The sequence below is a fragment of the Colias philodice genome, chromosome 31 (genome assembly GCF_061535455.1).
Source record: "Colias philodice isolate Cphi_HAF_F1 chromosome 31, ilColPhil1 Martin Lab GWU primary, whole genome shotgun sequence".
Lineage (NCBI taxonomy): Eukaryota > Metazoa > Arthropoda > Insecta > Lepidoptera > Pieridae > Colias > Colias philodice.
The window spans coordinates 3,904,739-3,925,771 of record NC_143116.1 but is presented as its reverse complement, the minus strand read 5'-3'; the positions used below and the strand labels follow the sequence as shown (position 1 = coordinate 3,925,771).

General features: G+C 33.5%; 1 protein-coding gene across 7 annotated transcripts in view; it reads left to right on the top strand.

The window, feature by feature from the left end:
- The window catches only part of LOC149475215 (segmentation protein cap'n'collar-like), a 131,375-nt gene extending 112,005 nt beyond the window's left edge, over positions 1-19,370 (top strand). For 6 of the 7 annotated variants that reach the window (XM_089713560.1, XM_089713556.1, XM_089713558.1 and 3 more), the window contains exons 12-22: positions 8,586-8,663; positions 9,106-9,220; positions 9,734-9,827; positions 10,752-10,848; positions 12,529-12,623; positions 13,338-13,446; positions 13,952-14,026; positions 15,004-15,134; positions 15,718-15,891; positions 16,841-16,946; positions 17,360-19,370. In XM_089713560.1, the coding sequence (XP_089569686.1) occupies positions 8,586-8,663; positions 9,106-9,220; positions 9,734-9,827; positions 10,752-10,848; positions 12,529-12,623; positions 13,338-13,446; positions 13,952-14,026; positions 15,004-15,134; positions 15,718-15,891; positions 16,841-16,946; positions 17,360-17,415 (1,130 nt within the window). In that variant the 3' untranslated portion in view covers positions 17,416-19,370. The remainder of the gene's footprint in view (positions 1-8,585; positions 8,664-9,105; positions 9,221-9,733; positions 9,828-10,751; positions 10,849-12,528; positions 12,624-13,337; positions 13,447-13,951; positions 14,027-15,003; positions 15,135-15,717; positions 15,892-16,840; positions 16,947-17,359) is intronic. The other variant, XM_089713559.1, reaches the window with a different exon arrangement.
- The last annotated feature ends 1,663 nt before the right edge of the window (positions 19,371-21,033 follow it).

The following is a 21,033-nucleotide window of genomic DNA, read 5'->3' as shown; positions in this document are numbered from 1 at the left end:
TAGGTCTCAAGCTATCTCTGTATCGAATTTTATCTAAATCGGTACAGTAGTTGAGACAAACAGACAAAAATCTATTTTATTCTGTCTATAATGTGTTTCAAGTTTTTAATAGTTATTAATTATTATTTTTGTTTATTTCAATTTTCAACAGATATCTTTTATTCGGAGAAAAATCCAAAGTCTTTTAAATTCAACCAAAATTTCTTGATTTGAAAGTATTTGTACTTACACGACTTTTAACTTAATAACTTGAATATTTCTCGCAAAAAATCATGTTGTTAATAAAATAATGCTACTTTAGGGAAAATGTAGATAAAAAATGTCAAAAATCATTCACATAATGTATTATTTCGTTGATAAAAATAGATTAATAAGTGTAGGTATTAAGTAATAATGGTAATCATATAATAAGTTAACATTTTTCCGTAAATAACATTTGAAATGTAGTATATTACAAGCTCATATTTAAAAAAGTGTGTGCCGAGCACGTGTCAGAAGTGAAACTTCTTTGGCAAGATTCATAGATACCAAAATCGTCGCCTTATGACGTGACGGTATTGCCATGACGCGACGAAATTTTACTCTCAACGCGCCTATACTTCAAAAATAAATTCTATTAAATTTTTTATCTCAATACGAGGAAACTAAAAAAACAATTATACCAAAGTCAAGTTTTTCCTTAAACGTCAATATTATGTGTGAATCATGATTATCGAACATTACAACAAAACAGATTATACATATCGCATATTTTTTTTATCACTGAAAAATTGACCCAAAATATGACATGCCGTATCGGCCATTTTAGCACGATACGTGAAACCAAAACCATGGATACTACGCTCTATTTAAATATTTAATAAATTAACGTAAATATAATTAATTGTGTTTACAATGTGATTATAAGATAACATTATTTGTTGGCGCGATGTTAGCGTTGACATTTCTTCATTCGCGCCATTTTCTCGACGCCAACTGTCAGTGTCAAGCGTGCAAGGAGTTTTAATAATTAAAAATTAAAAAGTATTTTTTTTTAATTGTGTTCTTTTTTTTGGCGTTCTAAATTCAAAATGGGCAATATTTCGTACGTGTACAGATTGTTCGTTAAGAAGATTGAAAAGTGAATTAATTTTACAATATAACAAGTGAAGGACTTTTGTAGTTTTACAATAGCAAGTGACTTTGTGAAGTTCGTGTGGAACATTCTAGTGTGTTTTGGACGTTTGAATTTGGAATTTCGTGCTTTTTTCTGTTTTTTCTTTTTCAAAAAGCCTACATATGCCATTCTTTATGCTCACCCTGATGCACAGGCAGGTGCACAACGAATATAATTGTGTTTGCATGTGTGTCTATTGCTGTGCTCTAAGACGGGTCAGGACATCGAGCGAATCTTTAATAAAAGTACCAGTTTTTGTGTTAAAAACATATAACTATTGTTTATGGGCGTTCAAATTCAGAGACTACAAGTACAAATGAATGTGACGCATATCGAGAAATCTATTTTGATGCGATAAGGCTGTAAGCTAAAACAAATCGTCTCTGTTTGTACACGAATTAGACACGATAAAGTGTTTATCTGTGGAAAAGGGAGGAAATTTCCGAACGGAAAAACGATATTTTTGAACGATAAATTGAATCTATGGAAAAACACACGTAAAAAAATAGTGTGTAAAGTTTACGGATGAGTCGGAATTATCTATCGTTATCTAAAAAAATATAAATCAATAACAGAAATATACACGAATACCAATAATTGAGTGTATTTAAAAGTTAATCGTGTTATCAAATACAGATAATATATAAAGATTGCACAGATAATCAAGGATTAAAAATGGATCTATCTATACACTACCCGTATCCTACGTACTATGGTTTGCCGCCATACTATACTAGAGTCATGTTTCCAGACCCAGCAGATTATTTGACGTATTATAAATATTATGATGGTGAGTTTTTCGAGTAATTTTAGTTATTAATATGTAATAATTTGTTTTTATGGACGTATATATTTTTAATTATCTGTATTAATTTATTACCTTTGTAATGATGGCAACATTATTCAAAATGGCGGACGCGTGAAATGTCAAAGTGACAGTTACAGATGCTGTCAAGCCGATTAGACTAGAGCGTATGAAATACTAGCTGTACCCCGCGGTTTTACTGTTTTCTGTTGGTCTTAGCGTGATGATATATAGCCTATAGCCTTCCTTGATAAATGGGCTATCTAACACCGAAAGAATTTTTCATATCGGAACAGTAGATCCTGAGATTAGCGCGTTCAAACAAACAAACTCTTCAGCTTTATAATATTAAGTATAGATTCTTCCACACCTACACAAGGTTTAAAAAATTAAAATGTTCTTTAATTCCATTTATAAGGTAGGTACAATATTATTACTGCGTTTTCAAGCAAAGTCGCAGGAAATAGCTAGATTTATGTAATTTATCGTCATGATCATAAAGATTATAATATCTAATAATAAAGTTCGCAAATAAAACTGAAAAATAAATAATTGTATTGTTGTTTGTGAAATTACGCTTACTATGTGTGAGCGAGAAGGACTAATTAGAGAGAGACGAAAGATACAAATCATACGTCATTGAGTAGGACTTTTGAAAAACAAAATGACAAGAGAATTATATAATTATATTTCTATGCTAAAATATATAGCTAAATTGTTTGTTTGAACATGTTAATATCAGAAACTACTGAACAGATTTTAGGATAACACTGTTAGATATTACTAGCTTTCCACCCGCGGCATCGCCCGCGCAATCAAAGAAAAACCCGCATAGTTCCCGAGGGATTTCCGGGATAAAACCTATCCTATGTCCTTTCTCGGGTATCAAAATATCTCTATACCAAATTTCATGCAATTTGGTTCAGTAGTTAAGGCGTGATTGAGTAACAGACAGACAGACAGAGTTACTTTCGCATTTATAATATTAGTATGGATGTACGTGATCCCTGAGTGCTATAGGCATTAGGCCATATACCACAGGCGAAGCCGGGGCGGATCGATAGTTTTATATAAATACAGTGTAGATATATTTATAAACAAGGGTCATCGTAGGACATAAAAATTATTGCAATAGCAATTAAGCTTTCACAAATGAATAGGTAATAAACTCTCTAGAAGCGATATACAGGGTGTCCCACTAATGGTATACTAAGCGCGAAGGCACTTGTAGTGGTGCATACACTGATCACGTAAAAAATACTTAAACAACAAAATTACATCAAAAAAAATTTGTTAAATTTTTCTTGAAAATCCATGTTTTCTTCTCTAGCTTCGCGCAGCCGGCATATACCGCTTCGCTAATGTGAGCATTTTGTCTATGAAAACATAATCTTAAACGATAGCTCACGTGCTGGTAGCAAAGCTGGACGGGTTGCTTGTTATGGGTGTACACATAGAGTTTTAAGAATTCATCTATTTGAAAAAAAAACTGCGTCTGGAATTTTATAAGTATTTTTTACGTACTATGCAAATCTATAACCTCCTTTGAGCTTAGTATACCAACAGTGGGACACCCTGTATACCTATAGGCTTTAAAATATAAATACTAATTAAATTTGCTATAAAATTATGTTTATAATATTAACATATAAATGAAAGTTAGTAAGAATGCATCAATGGTTTCTGTTTCATCCAACAAATAACAAGGGTGATCTGTATGTATCACATTAAATCCATACTAATATTATAAATGCGAAAGTCTGTCTGTCTGTCTGTTACTCAATCACACCTTAACTACTGAACCAATTTGCAAGAAATTTGGTATAGAGATATTTTGATACCCGAGAAAGGACATAGGCTACTTTTTACCCCGGGACATAGGATAGGTTTTATTCCGGAAATCCCACGGGAACGGGAACTATTCGGGTTTTTCTTTGACTGCGCCGGCGATGCCGCGGGTGGAAAGCTAGTAATAAATATAATCGCAAAATGTGTTGGTAAGCGGCATGACTCGAGAACGGCTGAACCGATTTCGTTAATTCTTTTTTTAATTATTCCTCGAAGTACGAGGATGGTTCTTATGAAGTTGCTTGTGATGTTTTCCTTCACCAATTATTTGTTATAAAATGCGCAGATAAATTGAAAAATTTATTACCTGCACGCTCCCCTGTCTGGTATCGAACCCCCAACTTATCGATTTGAAGTCCGAGGTCCTCACCACGAGATCTTATAGCAGTACTCGCTGTGCTCCGCGGTTTCACCCGCATTGCTTTCCTGTTGGTCTTAGCGTGATGATATATATAACCTATAGCCTTCCTCGATAAATGGGCTATCTTACACCGAAAGAATTTTTCGAATCGGACCAGTACCTAGTTCCTGAGATTAGCGCGTTCAAACAAACAAACTCTTCAGCTTCATAATATTAGTATAGATTATTTCCAGTATTATTAAACCACAGGACAGTTCTTCATATGGATAATATCCATACTAATATTATAAATTCGAAAGTAACTCTGTCTGTCTGTCTGTTACTCAATCACTCCTTAACTACTGAACCAATTTGCATGAAATTTGGTATAGAGATATTTTGATACCCGAGAAAGGACATAGGATAGGTTTTATCCCGGAAATCCCACGGGAACGGCAACTATGCGGGTTTTTCTATGACTGCGCGGGCGAAGCCGCGGGTGGAAAGCTAGTGATAATAAAATTATGCTGTTACATAGTTTGTAAAATTAAATTGTAATACTGACATGATTTTAAAGAGCAATTATGGAGTTTCTTGTTGAGTTCTTCTTTCCGGTTCTTCTCTTTGGATATTGCTTTCCGAATCGGTGGTAAATGTTAAAAATATGTTATGACGTTTCAAAAGTGATTCTAGAAGTCTAATTGAATAAATAAATGTTTCAGTTTGAGAGTGGGAAAGAGATGGCGCTATACGATATATATAGCGCTGTCCTCTTTCCACACTGGATGTAATACTGCTTGAACACATAGTACGGGGGCTGGTCTAACAATTATATATTACGACATATTATGACATTAAAATGTTATCACCAAACAAATCTCCTTATCAATGATTTTTTGTCTGTCATCACGTTATCAGGGGCTTTTTATGTGATGTTTATCTTAATTATTTTGACTTGTTTAACACCATGACTTTGCTTGTGTCAATTTAAATAGGTATTGTTAATAATTAACATATCCTACTAATATTATAAATGCGAAAGTTTGAGAGGATGGATGTATGTGTGTGTATAGGTGTGTATGTTTGTTACTCTTCCACGTAAATACTACTGAACTGATTACAATGAAATTAAGCCCACATATAGAGGGTAACTTGGATTAACACATAGGATTAATTTTATCCCGGAAATTCCAAGACAACGGGAACGATGCGGGTTTAAATTCGAAAACGCGGACGAAGCCGAAGGCCTTACCTTTAATTATCCTATAGGCAAGCAAATAATTCCAGTCGACTGTCACTTTCAACTATCATAACCACTAATCTAAAAGATAGATTAAGTAACAAAAAGTACCTATATCTTTACAATCTTACTATCTGTCCCGACAAACATTGTTCTGCCTGACTCTTATCACAGGAGTATTAAAAAAAAATAAATGGCCGATTCTCAGATAATTCTTTCCCATTAGACAAATTTTCATGAGAATCGGTCCAGCCGATTCGGAGTACGGTAACAAATATTGTTACACGAGAATTTTACATACATACTAAGTATACCCCCCGGTTTTTATCCGCATTGCTCTTGGCTATTTAACAGTGAAATATTTTTTGCAAATCGGACCAGTAGTTCCTGAGATTAGCGCATTCAAACAAACAATATTTTTTGTTTATAAATGATTTTTTTATATTGCCCCATGTTTTCGCATGTCACGATCGTAAGAAAAAATAATCTAAATGGAATTAAGATAAGAATAACTTTATATATTATGATAATGCAAGTTAAATGATAGTATACTAGATAATATATTAATTACTAGTTTTCCACCCGCGGCTTCGCCCGCGTTTTCAAAGAAAAACCCGTAGGATTTCCGGGATAAAACCTATCCTATGTCCTTTCTCAGGTATCAAAATATCTCTATACCGAATTTCATAAAAATTGGTTCAGTAGTTAAGGCGTGATTGAGTAACAGACAGACAGAGTTACTTTCGCATTTATAATATTAGTATGGATAATGCAAGTTTAATGATAGTATATATACTAGATAATATATTTATTAGTATATCTCAAGTGCTGTGACTTCTTTCGACCTGTGGTTACCTAATATGGCTTAAAGTGCCTACGGTATCTTTAAATGTCCCAGAGTTATTGAATGTATCCTAAAGTAAATTAATGGTCCTTAAATTTATCGAATGGCTCCTTATAATTAGATTTATCATTCCGTATGCTCATTTTATTTGAATTCTTGTGTCCTTTGAATTGAATTTTTTATCATATAATTTTACCAATTACCTAGTGTGTTTAAAGTGACTCTATAATACCTAAAGTTACCAAATAATGCTTTGAATGTGTTCTATCTAATGTTAACACTTACCTTGTGTCCTAAAGTGACTTTATAGTTCCTAAAGTTACCAAATAATGCTTTGAATGTGTTCTATCTAATGTTACCACTTACCTTGTGTCCTAAAGTGACTTTATAGTTCCTAAAGTTAACAAATAATGCTTTGAATGTGTTCTATCAATGTTACCACTTACCTTGTGTCCTAAAGTGACTTTATAGTTCCTAAAGTTACCAAATAATGCTTCGAATGCGTTCTATCTAATGTTATCTTTTGTCCTAAAGTGACTTTATAGTTCCTAAAGTTACCCATTATGTCGTAATATTACCCAATGGTACACAAAAAGCTATAGGCCAGTCTGTCTACGCGGCGATGACGTGTGATAATCGAAAACAATCCTGATAACTAAATGATAACAAAGAATTTTGTACGTTCACTGTAACGTGTTGTGTCTCTCGTAATCTGCACGTTTATGTGATTGTGTGTGCACACAAACTCAAACTCAAACTAGAACTCAAACTCAAAGTTTGATAAGTAATGTGTTATTGACGTGTTGCTGAAATCAAAGTTCAAACTTAAGTGCGTAAAGTTCAAACTCAAGCTTTGAATGGTAAGCATTTGTTGTTATTTACGTCTGTAGTCAAACTCAAAAGATAAGTCAGCTGAGAACATTGAGTTACTATGTACTACGTATTAGAGTGGCTATTCCAAACAAAAACATTGCGCACGGCCGCGCCGGTGTGGTGCGTGAACTTACTGGTGAAAAGTCAGTCCTCGGGCTTTGTTTGTAAGGAACTGTTAAAACAATATCTCAGCACACGCGAAGGCATTTTGAATAGAGCAATAACACGTGTTGATGCGGCAAGCGGGGGGCACAGTCCGGCAAAGACTAAATGAGTTTATGACGTTTGCCTCTAACTCGTGTTACAAAGAGTGTAGTAGCGATGTCCTCTCTAGAACGTAGTACCTAATAACTCAATGGCTGATAAGCATCTTTTCATACCCCTAAGTGAAAGAGTCAGAGCGTATACGCACTATGCGGGTAACCGCATTGCGGGTAGCCGTCCGGCTGACCGCAAGCACAATTATGTACGTAATATTCATTTCTATGCGCACTGCGATGCGGCTACCGCAGACCGCACAGTGCGCATAGAAATGAATATTACGTACATAATTGTGCTTGCGGTCAGCCGGACGGCTACCCGCAATGCGGCTACCCGCATAGTGCGTATACGCTCTAAGGCAGAACAACGGTTGCCGGGACAGCTAGTAATAATAATTTATCCTACTTCCTATAAATATTATAAATGCGAAAGTTTATGAGGATGGATGTATGTGTCGACGGTGAAAATTTCTTTAATTATTATCGTTATTGTCAGGAATTTTTTTTTTGATCGCAAATTCTTCATTTACCTAAGAGTTGATCCAATTAGCTTAAGATGACTCGACGATAATGATAATCAAAAAAGATATATCAAGTAAAATTTAACACCTGAGTTTACTGATAGGCTCTGTTTCCATAATAATAACGAAAAATATTTCTTTTTTTTTATTATAGATATAAATGATTATTTTTGCTGATAAATTATGATTAATTTTTATTTACTTCCTCCTGTTTCCTCATGTTTAAAATTTATTGTACTCCCACATGAACAAAATTTCTTATATATTCTAAATTTGTTATACCTCCGCATATGCTAAATTTGTTACACCTCCGCATATGCTAAATTTGTTATACCTCCGCATATGCAAAATTTATTATACCTCCAGTTTTACAAAATGAATTACAATTACTATAGTAATACTAGAGTATACTCTAGCATGTACAAAATATGTTCTACCTCAGCATATGCTAAATTTCAAATTAATTATTATTACTATACCATCGCGTGTACAAAATTTTTTCCACCCCAGCATATGCTAAATAAGTAAATATATTTTACTTCCCCTAATACAAAATTAATTATAATTACTATACTCTAGCATGTACAAAATTTGTTCTACCTCTGCATATGCTAAATTTCAAATTAATTATAATTACTAGACTCTAGCATGTACAAAATTTCTATCCCCGCACATGCTAAATTTCATGCTCTTTACAGGCATGTACACGATGCGCATGCTAGACGGTGCGTCCGCGCACGTGCCCCAAAACCATCCGCATATGCCGATTACAACTGGTAAGTTAGTTTTGTTTATTACTGTTCATTTTATAATTTTGTAGGTTGTCTGTAGCATGGAAGAAATTTTATTGATTTTTTAGTAGCAAAATTTATAGTTTTGTAATGTGTGTAGAACGATTAACATGTTATTGTAGATTTTTTATCCTTTTCATATAAAAAAGAGCATTTAAATTATATAATTCGAACTCGATTAAAATTATTCATAGGTTTTAATAATTCGTTCTCGATTAAAATTATTTATAAGGTTTACATCGTTAAAATTTAGATGTCCAAATTTTTTTTTAGTCGGTATGTTTCGATTTGTATTTTTTTATAATTTTATTATTGTTTATTGGTATTTAAATAAATGTACACCTACCCTCTTTAGCAACCACCAAAAAAATGTTACACCATTATTTTTTGGGTCTTTTTTTTTTCAAATATTTATTTTGTATTTTAGCTGAGCGGGACTCAGCATCAGACAGTGCTGTATCATCTATGGGATCTGAACGAGTGCCATCGCTATCGGACGGGGAATGGTGCGACGGGAGCGATTCGGCGCAGGAGTTCCATAGGTATGTATGGATGGACGGACGTACAAAAAAAAACGTGTGTTCTGAGCACACGTGTCAGAAGTGAAACTTCTTTGCCAATATTCAAAGACACTAAAATCGTCGCCTTACTCCATAACGTGACGGTATTGCAATGACGCGACTTTGAAATTTTACTGTCAACGCCTACAGAACGCCTAAAGAAGTTTCACTTCAATTTTTAGGAGAAATAAGTACCTTCCTACTGCAGGAATTTCCTAGTGTTAGTGCGGACGAAGAGATGAACAAAAAAAAATTAGTTTTGTAAAATCTATTATTATCTAAATAATTATTAACAACAGTCCAAAATTTTTCACAACAACATAATATTATGACTTCTAATAATAATGATTAACAAAGAGGATGACTTTTAACCGAATTTTAAATAGTCATAAATTATATTTTCGTCATACATATTACTATTATTATTTTATTTTTCCTTTCCAATACATTATTAAATAATACTAATAATTAATAAATATATTTTCTCTAAAACAGTTCAAAATTCCGCCCGTACGAGAGCGCATACGCAAGAGATAGATCACACGCGCCGCAGAAGAAACACCATATGTTTGGGAAGAGATGTTTTCAGGTATTTATTCATATTATCTTATCTTAATCTTAATCTTATATATAAAAATGAATCGCAAAATGTGTTGGTAAGCGCATAACTCGAGAACGGCTGAACCGATTTCGATAATTCTTTTTTTATTATATTCATTGAAGTACGAGGATGGTTTTTATGTAGAGAAAACGTAAATATGTACCACGGGCGAAGCCGGGGCGGACCGCTAGTATAATATATAAATCTCATGTCACAATGTTTGTCCTCAATGGACTCCTAAACCACTTAACCGATTATAATAAAATTCGCACACCATGTGCAGTTCGATCCAACTTGAGAGATAGGATAGTTTAAACATGTAGGTACCACGGGCGAAGCCGGGGCGGACCGCTAGTTATTGTGTATGTTACAGTCAAAACCCTTAACCAGTCAAAAACCTTATTGACCGGTAAAATTAGTCAATAAGGTTTTTGACTGGTTAAGGGTTTTGACTGTAACATATATACCTAAGTAGTAATACAAATATCAGGTTAATTTATGTTAGTTTAATATGAATATGGTAATATTTTTGGTATTAAAGATTAACTCTAGTTGCAAAGCAGATAATTTTGAAAAAAAAGTCTTTGTTAAGTCTAGTTGTTAAGCAAATAATTTTGAAAAAAAAGTCTTTGTTGATTTTAATTTTGTTTCTATTTGTGTTGTGATTTTGATTTGATTTGATTTGAATTTGTATTTGATTCGATTTAATTCCATTTGATATCGTTATACATTTGCCTCCAGATTTTGACTGGATTTGATTTCAAGTTTGATTTGATTTACATTTCTATTTCAATTCATGATACTTATTTGTATTTTATTTCGGTTTTGGTTCGTTGAAATTTAATTTTGTTTCAAATTCCCTTTGATTTTGAATTAAATTTGATTTAATTCAAATTCAAATTTGATTTGCAGGAACAACCGCAACTAGAGCCTCTCGTCACACGACCGCCCGCTGTAAAATATGAATGCGAACAAACATACCACCATGATAGCATGCATATGCATAACGGTATGTATTATTGAATCTCCATATGTAATAATCCATACTAATATTATAAATGCGAAAGTAACTCTGTCTGTCTGTCTGTTTCTCAATCACGCCTAAACTACTGAACCAATTTGCATGAAATTTGGTATAGAGATATTTTGATACCCGAGAAAGGACATAGGCTACCTTTTATTGCGAAATATGTACCACGGGCGAAGCCGGGGCGGACCACCAGTAATTAATATAGTTTAAAAACCGAAAAAAGAGCGTGTGTGTCGAGCACACGTGTCAGAAGTGAAACTTCTTTGGCGTCGCCTTACTCCATGACGTGACGGTATTGACATGACGCGACCATGAAATGTTATTCTAAACGCGCCTAAAGAAGTTTCACTTCAAAAATCTTCTTGGAATATAATTACATATTTTTAATCTGGGAAGTAAATGCAGTGATTATTATGAATATTTCAAATATTTGCACCACACTAGCTGTGCTCTGCGGTTTTACCCGCATTGCTCCGCTCCTGTTGGTCTTAGCGTGATGATATATAGCCTATAGCCTTCCTCGATAAATGGGCTATCTAACACCGAAAGAATTTTTCAAATCGGTCCAGTATTTCCCGAGATTGGAGCGTTCAAACAAACAAAACTCTTCATGCTATATAATGTTAGTACATATTCTAAAGTGTAGTGTGTGGTAAAAATGTTGATGATGAGTCATGATGATAATTTAATTATATTATTTTTAGATTTCAAGATATTATATAATCTGATATTTAGTATCTGTTATAGATAATATTATATAATCTGTGAAATGAATAAAAAAATGATAATTTTGATGATCATGTAATAAATTTTATATATATGATTAAGTATTTATTATTGATATAAATTATATTGATAAAAATAAACTATTCACGATAGATGTGAAAAAATAACTAATAATAATCAATATAATCCCAGTAATCTTCTTATATATAAAAATGAATCGCAAAATGTGTTGGTAAGCGCATAACTCGAGAACGGCTGAACCGATTTCGATAATTCTTTTTTTATTATATTCCTTGAAGTACGAGGATGGTTTTTATGTAGAGAAAACGTAAATATGTACCACGGGCGAAGCCGGGGCGGACCGCTAGTATAGAATACAATCATGAATAATCCTATTAATCACTACATAGTATAAAACAAAGTCGCTTTCTCTGTCCCTTTGTATGCTTAAATCTTTAAAACTACTCAACGGATTTTGATATTGTGACCGCCTCCTTGGCAGAGTGATTGACGCGTGAGCATAGCACCGAGAAGTCCTGGGTTCGATTCCCGGTGGAGACGAAGAAAAAAATGTCTCAGTCTGGTAGGACACAGAAGGCTGATCACCTACTTGTCCCTAAAGAAAATCGATCAGTGAAACAGATGTATAATGAATCTGCCCCTTACCCCACTTGGGGACATGGGACTTCACTTAACGGATTTTGATGCGGTTTTTAATAGAGTTAGATAATTAATAGATAGGGAAGGTTATAAAAATAAATATATAATATTATGATGAATAATGTTCATATGTATTTTAATATTAGAATTATATAGTATTCGTTTTAATATGTATATGTATAAGAGTTATAATTTTAGTCAGTATAGGTTAATCCTGTAAAGGTAATTGATATGTGTGTGATAAATAAATAAATAAAATAAATAAATTTTCAGTGGATTTCTCTCGTCATCAATTGAACGCACAACACGTCCCTCTACAGCCCGCGTTGGATTTGAACACGGCACATTCAAGTCATGCTATTATACAGGTAAAATATTATTAATTAAAATATATATGTGTAGATATATATATATAGAAAAAGTGTGTGAAGTTATGAGAGATTGTGTGAAATTTGTGCTAATTTCGAATTGGTAATTTTACGTCATTATTTGTATGTAGGTCTTAATATGATAATAATCTTCTTATATATAAAAATGAATCGCAAAATGTGTTGGTAAGCGCATAACTCGAGAACGGCTGAACCGATTTCGATAATTCTTTTTTTATTATATTCCTTGAAGTACGAGGATGGTTTTTATGTAGAGAAAACGTAAATATGTACCACGGGCGAAGCCGGGGCGGACCGCTAGTAATGTATAAAATTGAATGGTCAATATTAAATTAGTAGTGGAATACAATATCTTTGGTTTAGGGCTGATTTTTCAATTCTTGGTTAAAACTTATTCATCGAATAACGTATTAAACTACCATTTCAAATGGTATTTAGTAATTTTTTGAAATGGTAGTTTTATACATTATTCGACGAATAAGTTTTATCCAAGGATTGAAAAATCAGTCCTTAATCGTTTTAATTTTCAAATTGAGATGTCAAAGTCAAATCAAATGTGATAAACATATTTATTAAATCTGATGTGATGATTTAAATTCTCAGTTTGTATTTAGATTTTTTACATTTGAATTTATTTCAAAATTCAAAATCCCAAATTCAAATTTTAAATTCAAATCAAATCAAACTCCACAGAGTAACGTATCGCCCGCTCGTTTCGCGCCGGATTCCCGAGTTCGTCACAACCACACATACAGCGCACCGCCACCGCCCGAACACCGGCAACCTATACGGGATAAACGAGGTAAGATTAAATGTTTTTTTTTTTTATTTTTGGGGTTTTTTTGTATTTAAAGTGGGTTTTTGTTGTTAAAATAGGCCTAGGTGAAGAAAAACGACGAATTTTGAACGCTTTTTTGTGTTTTTTGTTTCTTAAATAGGTCGAGGTGGCGAAAAAACAACGAAAAATGGAAAAAAATGGTTTTGCAGAGATTTTTTTCGAATTTTTTGCAATTTTTTTGGTCGTTATTACCCCTTAACTCGGCTATCTTCCCTATATTTTTGTGAGCTGTAATCGTCTCTCACTTTTTATTATTTTTTTATTCACTTTTTATTATTTCACTCGAGGACTGCCGCGGTAAAGCTATTGCATGCTATGCCTTCAAGCCACACCTCCGAGCCCGTCCCCGTGGGGAGCGTGAGGTTTTTTCGTTACGCAATTTCTGGATTCGGTCCCCGCGCTCAAGGCCCGCGATAGAAGCTATGCAATAGCTAAATATAACTAAACATGTCAATCTGTCTGTTCGCAGCTCGTCGTCTAACGGACAGCAGCGGATCGGAAAGTGGGCATTTGAGCAGAGATGAAAAGAGAGCAAAAGCACTGGGTGAGTGGACAGATGGACATATTTATGTTTATTTTATATAGAAAAAAATATGTGCGTGTACTATAGTGTACACACGTAAGAAGTGAAACTTCTTTATGACCTTATTTTTCAAAAAATAATTTACTATATGCAACTTTACAGAAATACGTCGAATCACGCGTGGTAGGGATAAGAAAAAGATGGCGCGTAACGAAAAATTTTAACGCGTAACGAAAACATGTTACACTAAATTTTTTTCCAACCCCGATAAAGAAGTTTCACTTCAAAAATAAAAAAAAAAATTCACTTTCATGAAAAGATTATTTTTTTGGACTTAGAATTTTTTGTATAGGGTTCTGGAAACGTAAATTCGTATAAATTGTCGTGAATAGTATTTTTTTTAATTTCATATTTTTTTTAATTTCATATTTTTTTAAATTTATATTATAACATACCTATCATCCACTAGCTTTTCACCCGCGGCTTCGCCCGCGAAAAGAAAAACTCGCATAGTTCCCGTTCCCATGGGATTTCCGAGATAAAACCTGTCCTATGTGTTAATCCAAGTTACCCTCTATATGTGTGCTAAATTTCATTGTAATCGGTTCAGTAGTATTTCCGTGAAAGAGTCACACACACACACACATCCTCACAAACTTTCGCATTTATAATATTCTTAACACAAGCGAAAGCTTAGTATGGGATCAGATCGTGCCGTGTGTGAAAATTGTCCTGAAATATTTATTATTATACTTATTTTTGACCGCCTCCTTGGTACAGTGGTTGACGCTTGAACCGAGGGGTCCTGGGTTCGATTCCCGGTGGAGACGAAGAAAAAATGTCTCGGTCTGGTAGAACACAGAAGGCTGATCACCTACTTGTCCCTAAAGAAAATCGATCAGTGAAACAGATGTATAATGCATCTGCCCCTTACCCCACTTGGGGACACGGGACTTTACTGAAAAAAAATTACTTATTTTTATATATTTTTTCCACAGGTATACCTCTAGAAGTCCACGACATAATTAACTTACCCATGGACGAATTCAACGAACGTCTATCTAAGCACGACTTAAGTGAAGCCCAACTATCACTTATTCGTGACATACGGCGTAGAGGCAAGAACAAGGTAAGTTATTGTTAAACTAGCTGTTCCCCGCGGTTTCACCTGCATTTCTTGACTCCTGTTGGTCTTAGCGTGATGATATATAGCCTATAGCCTTCCTCGATAAATGGGCTATCTAACACCGAAAGAATTGTTCAAATCGGACCAGTAGTTACTGAGATTAGCGCGTTCAAACAAACGAACAAGTGTCCCCAGTTTGGTAATATACAAACTCAAACATATTCATTCAGTAAGACTACTTCTAGAACATTGAGGTATTATTACTAGAGAGGGCACCACGAACAAAATCTGAGCGCGGCGCGGGGCGGCTAGTGAGTCATACACTTTGTAGATATTCTGCCTATTATTACTTATAAATTAAAACCAATCAATGTAACAAATAAATGTTGTTTATCTTATTAAAAAAATATGAATAAAATTATCAATTAAAACCAATCAATGTAACAAAAAAAAAATGAGTTTGAGACGATTGACTCTAACTCGTGTTAAAAAAAGTGTAGTAGCGATGTCCTCTCTAGTACGTAGTACATGTAACTCAATGGTCTAGAAGCACTTTTCATCAATTCTCTCTTTTTTTTCCCCACAGGTGGCAGCACAAAACTGCCGCAAACGTAAACTCGACCAAATCACCTCTTTAGCGGACGAAGTACGCACAGTACGAGACCGCAAGTTGCGAGCTCAAAGAGATAGAGCCGCATTACTTGCTCAAAGGCAACGGCTGAAGGAACATTTTGCGGCGTTGTATCGTCATGTGTTTCAGGTGAGCATACAGACAGACATGTGTATATACAGGGTTACCTGTAAAACACCAGTAACCTCGCAGGACAAGGTACCTAACATCACAAGTAACATTTGTTCTACGACTTTTGATAATTAAAGTGAAACTTTTATTACATCGTCTCAAACTTTTTGGTCTGTGTAGCGCATGTCGCGTGTATCGCGGCTGCCGAGTAGGTATACCTACTCGGCAGCCGACCGTCACGCGACATGCGCTACACAAAGCAGTGTTCGGAACCGTTCGAACAGTTTCACTTTTACCGTGGTTTCATAAAACCACACAACATTTTTTGTTAGATTTTATTTTCATACAATAATAAATATTCATTTAGAGATATACTCTATAGACTTACAAAATTGTTAGCTCAAAAAATAATTTAAAAATAATTTATTGCGTTATGCCAATAGTCGTAGAACAAATGTTGTTACTTATGTTGTTACTTCGACGACGCGGTTGGCGCAGTGGTAAAGTAACTGCCTACTGAGCCGACGGTCCCGGGTTCGATCCCCGGTCAGGGCAAATATTTGTGTGATGAACTCAATTATTTGTTCTTGGGTCTGGGTGTTATTATCTATATATGTATTCGTCGCCTAGTACCCACAACACAAGCCTTAATTGAGCTTACTGTGGGACTAGGTCGATTTGTGTAATAATGTCCTATAATATTTATTTATTTATTTATGATGTTAGCTATGTTGTCCTGCGAGGTTACTGGTGTTTTATAAGTAACCCTGTATAAAACAAGACACAGACAAACACACACTATAAATATAAAAAAGTGATATAGTATATGTTAAGAATATACACAACATATATACATATGTATACACACGAAAACTAAGACTCACACAGATGACAGAATAACAGTAGACATACTAAATTTCGTTCCAAATATTGAAAAAACACTAAATTTCGTATGTTTATCCCTCAGAACCTCCGTGACGGCGAAGGTAGACCACTTTCCTCAGCGCAATACTCGCTGCAACAAGCGGCCGATGGGAATGTAGTGCTCGTGCCCAAGATGAGCCAGCATGGCGGTGAGTTCAACTCAAATACTTACTCAAACTGAAACTTAAGTGACGACTTTAAGACTTAAAGTGACTTAAATACAAGCTTGAAGTATAATTTAACTTGACTTAAAGTAATTAATATATAGATTTTAATGGCGAACTTGAATGGCGATCTCAAACTTTTTTTACAATAACAGTACCTACATCTTATATATAAAAATGAATCGCAAAATGTGTTGGTAAGCGCATAACTCGAGAACGGTTGAACCGATTTCGATAATTATTTTTTTATTATATTCCTTGAAGTACGAGGATGGTTCTTATGTAGAGAAAACGTAAATATGTACCACGGGCGAAGCCGGGGCGGACCGCTAGTTTCTTTTAAAAATGTACAATAATAATAATTTTAAAAATAATATATTTTTTTATTATTATTTCAGATCACCCAATGAACCGTACCGACGACGATATGGACCGGAAGAAAAACTACGAGTGACGTCATCGATGACGTCACACGTCAATCCGCCTGCTCGATACACATGGATATTAATTATAAAAAACATATGGAAATTTGTGAAAAAATACACATAATATATGGAAAAATCGTGAAAAATTCGCATACATATGTATGAAAATTTGGATAAATAAAACAACATGGTAAATTGTAAAAAAATACACAAACTTTTATGTATGGAAAATTACACATACATATATATGGAAAATCGGAAAATAACCACCAAAACGTGTGAAAATAGAACTGAAAAAATGTGTGAAATAGTGATTATTTTTTAGATTTTTTGTTATTTTTGAAAAACGTCAATAGGTCAATAGAAGGTCAATAGATGTTATTAAGAATAAATATTTCTTTTTTTTGTTTTGATTCCATTTTTTTTGTATATATACTAGGAAAAATATATTTTTGTTGTCTTCAATTAATTAAAAAATTGTGAAAATTGATCAAGTAGATTGTGTTATAAAAGGTTTTCAAATATGTTTTGCACAGGCTTTATAAATAAAAAAACAAGTTTTTTTAGAAATGTAGACCAAGTAGATACAGTTAAGATTCTATTTATAAAATATTTATTTACATTAATACAATAATAAATCTTGATGGAATAAAAATAATAAATAACACGGTGAGAAACTATAAAGATATGTAAGTTTCTAATAAGAATATAAAATAAGAAACACACTAAAGATACCTGTTTTTCTTATTTTTGTACTTTACTACGGAAAAATCGATTAATTTGAGAATTGCTAAGAAAGCAGTTTTCAAAAACAATGAATTTTACGATATGTCACCAAATGGAGTTGATCTTCATTTAGCATTTTACGTAAAAAAAATGCCGCCATTTTTTTATTTTGGCGAGTAAATGTCTAAATTCCCGCCTTTTTTTGACACGGCGGAAAAAGCAGTGCTTTAAAATTATGAAAATATGTCGATGTGATAGAAAAGCTATTCCATTTTCGGTTAGATTCAATTTAGTTTTGAGTTTAGTGGCAGTAAAAGAAATAACATATATCGCCTTATTACAAAACACAGACCAACTTAAAACCGGGTTTCAAATATATTAAAACCACGGTTTAAGTAAAAGTTAAATTACAAAACATGTTTTAGAGTTAAACTATAGATAAGAAGTTTAAACCTCTGTTAAAGTTAAACCATGACTTTATTGTCTAGGTTTAATTGTTTAAACCAGTTAACTTTTTGTAATAAGACGGTAAGCGTTTAACTTGAGAATCACACGAAAAATTTTTCAATCAAAATATCGTTGTGATTGTCACGAAAAACGCATTAACATAAGCAAAATGTCAAACGACATTTACGTTGCAATAATTTTAAAATTAACGACTTAAAACCATTAACTGTAATATATTTTTCATTAGGAATCTATTTATGTATATTATTATATTATAGGGTAACACTGTTATAGTTAAAAATGTTGTAACACAGAAATTTTTTGTTTCGATCTCCGGTCGTCTATTTTGAAAGTACAAACGTTCAAAAATGTAAAAAATACGTGTTTCCGGGTGGACATTTTGCAAAAATGATGAAAAATATGTAAAAAATAAAGTCTAAAATGTCCATTTGGAAATGTAGTTTTAATTAATCAAATTTGAAAGATCATTATTTTGTTTTTAACACTGATCTTTTAGATTTAAGAGGACTTATAGCCATAGGATTTTGTCACTTGTGTCGGCAAACGTTTTTTGAAGACAACATTTTAATTAATAAAAAGTAAGAAAGAACATTTAATATCACATACATACTTTGAGTGATTCGTTTTCACATTGCGAAAATGTTGTCTTTGAAAATATTTTAATCTATGGTGCATATATTTAATTATATATTAGATCGCTTTGCAAGGAAGAAATATTATAAATTAAGTGAACATAGGCGACGGGTAACGCATTTTAAATAAGTTTTTTAATAAAGGCTTAGCGTGACAATTTGTTGTTTTATTTTTTTACCTTCTATAAAATCTAACCCACATAAAAGAGAGGTATTTTGTGGCTTTTGACTTTGAGACATATTATTGAATACAAGATTTAAAAAAATGAATGCCCTCATTTACACTTGCCTAAAGTTACACTAATTGTATTTATTTCATTTTTAAATTCAACACTAAAATACGGCCGGTTTCTAAACCGGTTTCCAACTAAAATGCAGTTCCATCTAGAAGTACAAATACAAAGTACACCTTATCATTAAAGATATGTCTCTTTTAATATTATTTCAAACATAGAGCGAATGCTCATTCTAACCCCACTATGTATCAAATTATTTTAGTGTAAACAGGCGTAGAGCATTCTTTCGTTGTTCTTAGTGCGTTCGAAAAGATTCTATGCAATGTTCTCATACTGAACAACACCGAATTCGAGTTTTGGTTTACACTAATAGATCACGTAGAATGCTCTTGCTCTAGCTCTATGTTCGTTTGATGTAAGTAAATGCATCGATATAGGTACTAAAATATACCTCCTGATGATCCTAAAAATATGTATACGAAAAGGTCTCTAATCTAAGTAATCTTCATCTACGCAAAAACAGAAGGTTGATCACCTACTTGTCCGTAAAGAAAATCGATCAGTGAAACAGAAGTATCCACAATACATCTGCCCCATTCGCTACTAAGGGACACGAGAATTTACTTTGCACAATAATTGTGAGATCTACAAAATTTCCTATTGTCAATGACTATTCAATAACGTCCGTAGAATAATTTCACAAATATGTAGTGTACAGGGCCGAGCCGCCCCTGTGTGCGAAGTGTGCGGCGCACACAGGCGCCAAGACAATAGGGGCGCCGCGCCGCCACTGCCACCTAAATTATTTTTGTTACCTAAGTATATGATTGTTTTTTGTAGTGGAGTATCGACAAGTAAGTAGGTACAATAGGCGCAATATAGGCCTTGTAAACAACAAAACGTCTATAACGCTTATTGAACAAGTCTCTCAATATTTAATGTTTATTATTATTCACGTTTATGGTTTCATTTTACGTTTAGGGTTTACATTCCTTACGAGCTCAACGCTCAACGGCGGCAGTTCTTTGAACAAGAGAAAAAGTACTAGTTATTTTAAACCGTAGAGGCGCCGAGTTTGTATGAGTATGAAATTAGTCCACTCATTTCGTCCGAAAAAAAGGCAAATAAAAGAAAGTGAATTTGCACATCGATTTTTTTGATATGTTGTAGGGGATACCTAGAAAAGCTTAACTTGAGTATTTCGACCAAGATTTCCTATGAGCTTTCGTCGCCATCTTGAAAAAAGGGGTAAAATTGGTTTTTCGGCAATAACTCGGCTATCCGATGAAATTCGGAAATCACTTATAAGACACTTTTTGTTCCTTTTTTAATGCTCTACAATTAAGTCCTGACCATTTTTACTGTATCGTGCATAGTTATCGAGATATCGATCGATAAAGTAAAAAATTATTGTAAGACCTGGCATCCGTTTTGACGAGTGTGTTTGCATTTTTTCAATTACAAAATTTTCTTGAAACCATTTTTCATTCATTTTACCGTGTGTTGTACTTTTTTTCGCTCAAATGTACAGTTCAACTTTTTTTTTACTGCACAAACAAATTATTTGTTTAAAAAATATACTTTA